Source organism: Micropterus dolomieu, linkage group LG19 (assembly GCF_021292245.1).
Source record: "Micropterus dolomieu isolate WLL.071019.BEF.003 ecotype Adirondacks linkage group LG19, ASM2129224v1, whole genome shotgun sequence".
Taxonomy (NCBI): domain Eukaryota; kingdom Metazoa; phylum Chordata; class Actinopteri; order Centrarchiformes; family Centrarchidae; genus Micropterus; species Micropterus dolomieu.
The window spans coordinates 19514760-19524904 of NC_060168.1; the positions used below are offsets into that span (position 1 = coordinate 19514760).

Below are 10145 nucleotides of genomic sequence, written 5' to 3' on the forward strand. Positions count from 1 at the left end.
ATGGGTTGCTACACAGTAACTTAATATCTTAACACATTCCCTGGCATAAACAAAAATCAACGCAGAAGACAAAACAAAGACATTTGTGTGAGCTATCAGGAGAGAGAGACACACCCCAAAAAGTAAGAGAAAATGTCACAGCTTATTAGCATTGGGTTTTTGGGCCATGTCCACAGCGCCTGGAGTTTACAATGCTCTGTCCACTCCAGGTTGCTGATCCCTATCCTCCTTATCATTTTGAGTGCCCAGCTTCTATTGAGCACAATCTCTTTTACTGCCCCCAACAGGAAAGTGCACCTGCCCACAGCTTTGGTTTTTGGTTTTCCCGGTTTAACGACCCCTGTCTGTTTGTTCTAATACCATCTGCTGCAAACTATATTAAACTATATCAAATTATTGGGCCTGTGTTTACCAGCTTAGCTCTGACATTATAAACAGAGTGTGCTCCTGCTGCTGTTTCTTTGGAGCTTTAATTTACTATCATGGATGTGTGACTCTGCTCCGTCAGTCTGTGAGAGAGCACATGGCACGGAAGATAAAATCATCACTATGGTGACAACAGGATGCGGGCTGCCCCAGGGGATGCTGGAAGAGAGTCACACAGATGCTAACTCATGGAGGGGCAAACACACACATAAACACACAAAGGCAAATATTCACACACATGAAAACTTCACACACATTAAAACTTCACACACATTAAAACTTCACACACATTAATAACAGTGCACAGAGAATGTACACATACGCAAATAGGCCTACATGTAGGGATTCAGCAACGCCAAACACGTATAGACACCTGAAGAGGGTAAAAACTGCATACACACACATACATTGGTATCCGTTATTTATGTCCACATCCTAACAGGAAGCAGGGGGACATAAACATTTAAGATGCAATCATATGATTGCGCAGTTGGACCTGCCAGTATGAGGTACACAAACAAACATCAGGGATGCAACGGGAATGTTCCTTTCTCACTGTACAACTGTCAGTCCCAACTGACGTTCAACAAAACCTCAACAGCACGGTACCTACCACCTGAAAATGATAGGTGTCTTCATGTTTTAGTCCACTGACCACAAATCTTAAGCTCTAAAGTCAATTTGCAGAAACTTGCTTGCATTGAGATAAATAAACCATCACCATTAACAATTTGTCACCTTGAATTTTGTTGTATCCTGGTGAGGCAGATCTTTAAGACCCATACCATGTAACTGCAAAGTGCCTGGTTCGATTCCACCTTTACCACATTACCTCCTCATGTTTCCTGCCATTTTCAAACTAATAAATAAACCTAAGAAAGGCAAAAAAAAAGTATTTCCGTTGTGTGGTAATGCAGTTGCGACAAGCAACTGTTGATGGTGTATTAAAGACCCTCACAGTCGGCTGCAGAAAAGCGTAGTATTAACTGATACGCTATAATCCAGTCAGGACAATTTTATCAAGGACATTTTATTTTCTCTGCAGTAAGTTATGTGTTTGGCAGTGTGGCTCTGTTCTGGGACCCCCCTGCCCTTCCATGTGCATACATTGAAAGCCAGAAGCAGAGAAAGCAGCAGCAAAGACCAGGGGTACAGAGGAGAGCAGGCATCAGTAACATCCGAAATGATACTAATTGGTCAGGAATAGCCTGAAAAGAGGTGCTGGGTTGGCGGCGGGTTACAAGCGGCTCACAGAGGAAGCAGGAAGGGTGGGCAGGCTAAAGCAGCTTAAATAAGGCGCCTTGTATGGATTTTGCCAATGAATGCTAAGCTGAGCTGTCAGGTGATGTGGGCTGACTTTGACATGGGTGGCGATCAGCTGATGTGCTGGGACTGTGAGCTGAGCTTGACTTCGTTGCCTGCCTGAACTAAAGCTGTGCTTTGTTTAGTGTCCTACTAATGTTTTTATTGGGTATTGCTGCTTTCACTGTTTAAATGCACCAGTTAAAACAAGGGTGAGCAAGTTGATTCCTCACAATGTTTATTCATAATCAAACCTGGAAAGCAAACACTGACATGCTTCATGGATTTACATTGATGGTGTGAATTTGGTAATGTATTGCATGTAAAAGGTTAGACATTGACCTGAGGTGTTGGAGTTTTCAAAATGGCTGAATTCACCCACATGACAAAATGTAAATTAAAGCATGTTAGGCTCGGATAATAAATGTGAGAACAAGTTATGGCTACTTGGGTTACACCAGAACTGTTTTTGACTGAAACACTCCTTTGACTACCTCCTCCTCATCACTAACATTATCAGCAGAATTATAAGAGGATCATTAGTGGACACGGCGACACAGGCAGGGTTTTATTATGTCATAACAGATGATGGAACATGAGATTTGACAACAACAGCTCACTCACACACATAAATTAGAATGATGAAAAGAGAAGAAGTTGGACAGACAAAGAAATTAAAAACAAAATGTGTTACCTTGTAGTAGGTGTTGGCTGGAATTGTTCTTTTAATCTGTACACAGATAAAGCAGACAATGTCAGTGTAAAGCTGCTGTGAGGTCAATGAACAACAGGTCCGCAATGTGTCTCTGAGCACAGACATCAACAGTGTGTTTTCTTACCTGCACTCACACTGGCTGTGCTCGACAAACGGCAGTTCAATGAGTTCATGCTTCATGAAAGAAGTTCTCATCAGCTGCACACAGTTCAGAAAAAAAATCAACTGCAGACATCCCCTCACTGTTTCCAACATTAATCATCTACTGTTGTACACCTGAGCAGGATTTAGTGTGTCTTTGTGCGTATACCTCCATGGTGACAGTGTGTGTGAGCGAGGGAACACACTCCAGGGCCTCGTCAGCACAGCAGCCACCACATCGTCTCACCGACACGCAGGATGGGATAAAGAGATGGTGCGTCTCACCTGGCAACTCCCTCCAAACCTCCACCAGAGTGTCCCGAGGCTCACAGCCGCTCCGCGAATAAACCTCCAACCACCGCCGCACTGGGGGAGAAACACAGACAAAATCAATACAGTCATGATTTTATTCATCAGCTCCATGAAGGACTGCAGGATTCTTTGCAGGAACAGGGAGCGTACCTTCTCGGCCGTCCCTGGATTTTGGGGAGTCTGCTGGCCGCCAGTGAGCAAGCTGGAGGGAGAAATAAAAATACTGTTAGGGTTAATGTAAAAAGCACTGTGTCAATAGGTTTAGAGTTTCCTGGTTAAGATGGCCTGTTAGATAGCGCTCAGCATTGCACTTTAGAGTCATGACCAGTGGTGTTATTTCAAACTTGACACAAATGTACGGGAAAGTGAAGAAAATATGTATAGTAGTCAGTCAACAGCTGGGTAAATGAATATGTTGGTAGGTCATCATCAAAGAAAAACAATAATCCTCAATGTGTTTGATGCTGGTTTATTCTATGATTCTATTCAATATACAATGATGTTAATATAAAAACTAAAGATTTTAATGCAAAAACCAAACTAACCGCCATGCATTCTGAATTTATCTGAATTCTACAAAAATATTTTGAAATGAAACAAAAATATAACAATGTGCACCTATAAACAAATCGTATTATTATATAAAATATATAAAAATGAATTTTTTATATCAATTAAATCAAAAACAGTTATATGAAGTAGGGGAGAGCAGGGTATGTTGTCACACTGCCTATCATTTAATGTTGCACCGTACATCACAATGGTACAAATGTCATACCAAATGAAAGAAGGAATTCTTGGGCACATATTTTGTATTCATTACGTCTTCATATCTTATCTTGTTATGGATCTATAGACTGTTGAATAGAGAGTGTGCAATTGTGAGATTTTGCCCCATCGGCAGGTAAATTGTCTGGATTATCAAACAATTAGAACACTTAATTGTGAATATTTATTTCAATTGAACTTTAAAATCAAACGTTCACTGGAGTGGTAATTGAATGTGATGCTGCAGATAACTTGCTTATATGTATAACTTCTTAACAAAACAGATGTGGTGTTTAAACACACTAACATTGTACACATCTGGATCTGAATAATCAGGCATATATTCAGAGTCACAGTTCTGGCACACATAAGGTGCTTGGCCTGAGCTGCCTGACTGCGTTTAACATTTTGTCAGGTTTTGTGCTGCCATTACAAATAAATTACAGGTTTATTTGTCTACTATCCTTGTTGCCTCACTACATTAATGACTGTATGAAGTACTGTGTGTGTTTGTGTCTACTAACATACTACATGCCTACAGTATAAGACTGTATACCAACACGCACACACACACTACTTCATACAGTATCATGAATATAGCCTTGTGTAGTCCAGGCATGTTGCTGCTACTGTAAATTAAAGAAGTACATATTCTATTTACCTTATCATTTAATACTGGTGTCAGAGGTATTATGTAGCGGAGTTAAAAATGTACATTAATAATTCTTATTATCAAATTTGCATCCGTGAATTTTATTTATCATTTAATGATTTTATTGAATATTTGTCAATTTTATTTCATTGAGACTGCCCCAAAGTCATTGAGACAACTTGCCCCAAAGTCATTGAGACAACATTAGCACACTTGCCCCAAAGTCAATGAGACAACTGGCGTGTGCTAATGTTGGTTAAATCTCAAAGTTAGCACAACATAGCTCTTCAGCTGAAGTATCAAAAGACACGTTATTGTCTTCTCTACTTTGTGCAAAGTTATCATTTTGAACATTCATACCTAACGAAGTTGTATTGCATGAAATGTAAAGTTTTACTTTTGAAGCAAAAAAATAAGAAAAGTGTGCTCACCTCAGATTAGAGTGACCTTGACCACATGTGAACAGGAAGTTGAACATAGAGCAAGAAGTCACACAAAGTGGCTATTTGATTTTTGAGATAGAGACTCTAGTGTTATGAGTAGTGTGACAACTTACTCACGTAATAACTTACCCCGCTCTCCCCTACATAGATTGCCCTCACATGCTAAAGAGTATTTGTATCAATGTTGATATTTTGTAAATAAATAAATAAATTAAAGATTTTCTTACAAATGTGTACAACAGTGTAATGTACCTGCTGTTATTGATCAATAAGAATGATTTTTTATGAACTAACTATTGAGCTCCTGCCTGCATGCTCCTGTTTGACACTGTTGTAAAAGGCTGCTGGTGCGTATCAACAGATCAAAGTACTTCCTGTTAATGAACAGCACAATAATTCACACCTGCCATCTGCACATGAAAAGCTCAATAATGCATGGTGGTTAAACGACAGGAGGAAAGTGAAAACTGATACACACAAAAGACCTACAGTAGTACGACAGTTAAATCAAACGTGCCTCATTTTAGTCCATTTGAGCCTGCAACTGAAAATGTCATGACCAAAATCCAACCAATCAATATATCAACTCCACGACTGACTGAATGAGTTATACCTGCTGCCTTTGACCTCAAGGCTATCACATTATTTTGGCGTTTGAAACACCTTCAGTAGCCCAGCAGTGGGATAGGTCAAGAATCTGCCACTGTCACAGTAAGGGTGCAACTGGGAGCTGATGAGCAAGACAGCTATTACTATATTTAAATTTATTCTGTTCTGACATTAATTTGAACATGTTAGCTTACGTTGCCCACATGCAGTTTTACGCTAAAATACAGTGTCCTATAGTCACCTCTGGGAGGGAAAACACAAGTGGTCGAAAGTACATTTACTAAAGTACTGTTAAGGATAAATTTGAGGTACTTGTACTTTACTGGACTAATTCCATTTTTTTGCTACTTTATACTTCTACTACACTACATCTCAAGGGAAACTACATTTATTTTATAGCAATAGTCACTTTGCAGATAAATATTAAACCAGTGGTTCCCAACTGGATTGGCTTTTGACCCCTTAAATAAAAGCAGTATCTAGTTGGGGCCTCTTGTCTGTTTAAGGCCCAAAGATGCAAAATTATTCAATATTTCACAAACAACAGAAAATATCTGAGACTTAAGGAAATTTTGCACTTTACCAGATAATACTTGTCTTACTTAAGTAGGATTTTGAACACTATTACTTGTACTTTTAGATTATTTTTACATTGTTTTATTGGTATTTTTATCTATGTAATTGATCTAAATACTTCTTCCACTACTGAAAGAAAGCACAGCAAGAGAAACTGAATTTTATAGCTCTCCAACACACACACACTGATGTTATTGGACCTGTGTGTGTGTGTGTGTGTGTGCGTGTGCGTGTGCGTGTGTGTGTATGTCTGTGAAGACCAAGGCCACTTGTAAGGGAATGTAGACTTTGTCCAGTCGCCCCCCTTTAACTTCTCCACCCCCCTCTACCCACACACACTGGTTAGGCCCACAGTGATTCTGAGCTAAGCTGGAACTGAGGCCATTTTGTGACTGGTGGGATGTGAGCTTAAGTAAGTGTGTCTTTGCTGTATCAGTCTTTGAGACAAGCATAAGATTACCTCCTTTTGGCAGCCAGACACACACACACACGCACACACACACACACACACACACACACACACACACACACACACACACACACACACACACACACACACACACACACACACACTCCTGAGTGCCAGCCCAATACCATCTGCACTGGTATTTCTGTCTGTAGTGTCTACTCCCAGCCACTCCCAGAGCAACACTGTACAGATGGGCCTGCACTACAGGAAGACAAGGATGACCCCTTTTTCAAATAAGCTTTCAGAAAAGTAAAAGGCATGAAAGCAGAGAGTCTCGGGTGAGAGGTGGCGGCTGTGGCCGGTTGTATACCATGTAGTGTCTAGGATGATGCATCACTAAAACATACAGCAGCACAAAGTCAGGGCTGGATCCCACAGGGCTGCAGAGCACTGCATGTTCCCGATAGAAGTCTCCAGACATAAATAAAAAAACAGCACATGCAGGTCTCCTATGTGTCTGCATCTGTGCGTGTGTCCTGGAAAACGAACCCATATGTCACATCAAGGACCACTTCAGTACTATTGCTGAACATTTCTTGTCAATGATGTCTATAATGTAGTTGATAAAGAATTATTCTCACCACTTTATAATGAGACGCCCTTTAGGAAGTATTTAGAAGAGTTAATTTATGGCTTTAGAGCTGCACTGATTAGTCGATTAATGGTTCAAGTAATTTATCAAGCGTAACTATCATTAATTTTTCTGTTTCCAGCTTCTCCAATGTAAGGATCTGCTGCTTTTCTCTTTTTTTTATAACACTGCTAAATTCATATCTTTGGGTTTAAGATATAACAAGCAATCAAAGACTTCCCCTGAGGTGTTGGAAAATTTCATTGGCCTTTTTTGTACCATTGAGATTTTCAGAGATTTAAATAATTAATTGAACAACTTTTGAGTTGTCAGGCTCTAATAAATCTACCTCCAGAAACTTGCTTTGTGATTTTAGCTTTCTCTTTCACCTAGTTCATCAGGAAGACTCCTTAAATGGACTGGTGGTTGATGTTAATGACTTAAAGGAATAGTTTGACATTTTGGACTTATTTGCTTTCTTACCCAGAGTTAGATGAGAAGATTAATAGCCTACCACTTGTCTTTTCAGTAATTATGAAACTACAGCCAGCAGCTGGTTAGCTTAGCTTAGCTTAGCTTAGCACAAAGACTGGAAACAGCTAGCTAGGCTGGTCCAACTGTTAAAAAATTACTAATTACTAACTCATTAACACTATATATGTCCTTAATTTTGTAATCCTTACTGAAAACTATGTGTAAAAATGACAATTCTCCATTTCATGGTGACTAGTTTATGTGTCAAACTTGGTCCCATCCAAAGAAAGTAATTTTACAATTAGTTTTTTAATGCAGACGCATATAAAACATGTTAATTAGGGATCTTTAGATGAGCTGCTAGGCAGATTTTGTTACACATGGACAAAGCAGGCTAACTGTTTTTCCTTGTTTCCAGTCTTTCTCCTAAACTAAGCCACGGTTTTGCTATCTTCTCATCAAACTCCCGGGTAGTACATGAAAGCATAGGCTACTTCCCAAAATGTTGAACTACTCCTTTAATAGTAATGTTGTTAATGAATGGTTTTCTGGTCCAGATGTCCTGCAGCCCTTTTCCTAATGGTAAGTGGTGGACCTGCCCAGTGGAGGGAGTCTTCCTGATTAAATAAGAGCCATATATGCTGAATGAGTATTTTCCTCAACCCAAAAGTTGTTTTTATACAAATAAATTTTTCTAACAATAAACACCACAGTATCGCTGTAAAGTATTTTCTGAGCACCACAGACAAATCATAATATCCTACAGGAATATTATATTGAATTCTCCTGCCACTGGACCTGAAGTGACAGGTGTCACTGACCTACTGGATAACTTCCACAAAGATAAAAGTCCCACATGTTCTCCAGAACAAATTCATTCAGAAATGGATGTCATGCTACTTTCTGCCAATCGAGTGACCATCAAAGGCTATAAGCTGGAAATAAGTCGCGCGAGCTCATAGCCGATGGCAGGCTGACCTCTTCATGCAGTCTTTTCAGGCCAAATGCATAGGCTACATACCTTGGCATGGGACGTCGGTATACTGGTGAGCAGCAGGAATTGAAACATTCCTAGAATAACTTGAAGCATAATCCCCATTGTGCAGGAGTCCAAGGGGCACGTAAAAATATTTTTTGGACCGATCCAATAAAAGAAAATAAAGAAGGTGGCTTGTCCGGCAGTGTCCTTCCTTCGCTCCTGTGTCCGATTAAAGACGCAGAAATCCCGCTTTCATTCTCCAGTCTCCCCTTCCTTCAAAGGACACCCAGGGTGGCATCCTCAGTGATGGAATAGGCTAATAACTTTATCTTTTTGTGCTTGAGACAAAATGATTGTTTTCACTGGAGGAGTCAGTTCCCAACCCAGACTTTGATAATAGATTAGTTAAAGCCTTGTATTTAATTAGTGAGGCACTGCCTGTTTAAAATAACCCTCCCTCCAGTCATTTCAACATATAAAGAGAAAATATGCCATCCTCAAGTAATAATTTTAAATCACACCCTGGCACTATAACCTTAAAATCCTGACATCTGAATGAAACTTTGAGTGGTGCCTTCCTATGTAGCCTTTATTCAGGGCACCGTCAGTCTATTGGTCCTGATCCCATGAAACCAGTCTGGGTGTCCGGGCTGGCGTGACTGGAGGATCATCCAAATTCCGCTAAAACGTGTTGTGCGGCTGAAACAAATCACACCATCCAGCTATAGGAAATTTATCCGGTAAAGATCCGACGCTTTGGTCAGGCGTGCAGAGGGACAGTGCCGCATATTCCGCTCCCCGGCTCGGTCACAGCCTCTCCACGCTGTCGCTCCCTCTGAAAATGTGACGTTTCCCTTCCAGGCGCATCTTTCCCTTTTTTTATCCTCTTATACATATCACTAGAATAACATCCTCCACAGACATGGCAGTCCAGCTACAACAGAGCCCGTGGAGCAGCAGGGCAGTCCGCAGACACACAGAGAGATCTGGAAAGGTATGGTCTTCATTAGTTGTTGTGATCGGTTTCCTCGTTTCCTTTGCCCTTGAGACGCACGCAGCGTAACCATTGCGCTGCCAACTTTTTCCAAACGGGACAGGCGCACTGGATACAGGTGCAGCGTCTCTACTGGTCCCAAAGTGGGGGGTCGGGGTGCCTTCAGGGGCCCCTTTGTTAGTGGGGAAAAGTAGGGTGGCTGCCACTGAGGTCATGTCCTCCGTATTGTTTCTTTTTAGTTAGGCTTTCTCTAAGGGTTTCTGTTCTACTAATTATTGTATTTAAAGAGCTGAGATTGGTCCATTAATGGATAATTCGATTGTCAGAAAATGTATCTGCAACTTTTGATAATTGATTAATCTTTTTAAGAAAAATGCAAAATATTCCCTGGTTGTTACACTGCTCATGAATATTAACTTGATTTTGTGTTCCTCTATGATGGCAAACTGAACATCTTTGGTTTCTGACTGTTGACAAAAACAATGTGAAGATGTCATTTTTTCCCTATTTTTTTATACATTCTTTAGACCATAAGCATGAATTGAGAAAATGATCAGCAGATTAAATGATAATGAAATGGTTAGTTGCAGCCCAATATGTGTCAAAACCTTCATGTTGGACAATATCATTTAGTAACAAGGTATTTTGCCAGTCTGTAATTTCTAATATAAGAAATAAATAATTTCCTAGGAATGTTTCTGGAAACTAATCACA

General features: G+C 40.2%; 1 protein-coding gene across 1 annotated transcript in view; it reads right to left on the reverse strand.

Annotated features, from left to right (window-relative positions):
* Window positions 1-9425, reverse strand: part of vegfba (vascular endothelial growth factor Ba) — a 15110-nt gene extending 5685 nt beyond the window's left edge. The window contains exons 1-5 of the mRNA XM_046029870.1: window positions 8480-9425; window positions 3047-3098; window positions 2754-2950; window positions 2568-2641; window positions 2423-2458 (exon numbers count right to left, since the gene is read on the reverse strand). Coding sequence (XP_045885826.1) covers window positions 2423-2458; window positions 2568-2641; window positions 2754-2950; window positions 3047-3098; window positions 8480-8557 — 437 coding nt within the window. The 5' untranslated portion in view covers window positions 8558-9425. The remainder of the gene's footprint in view (window positions 1-2422; window positions 2459-2567; window positions 2642-2753; window positions 2951-3046; window positions 3099-8479) is intronic.
* Between the last annotated feature and the right edge of the window lie 720 nt (window positions 9426-10145).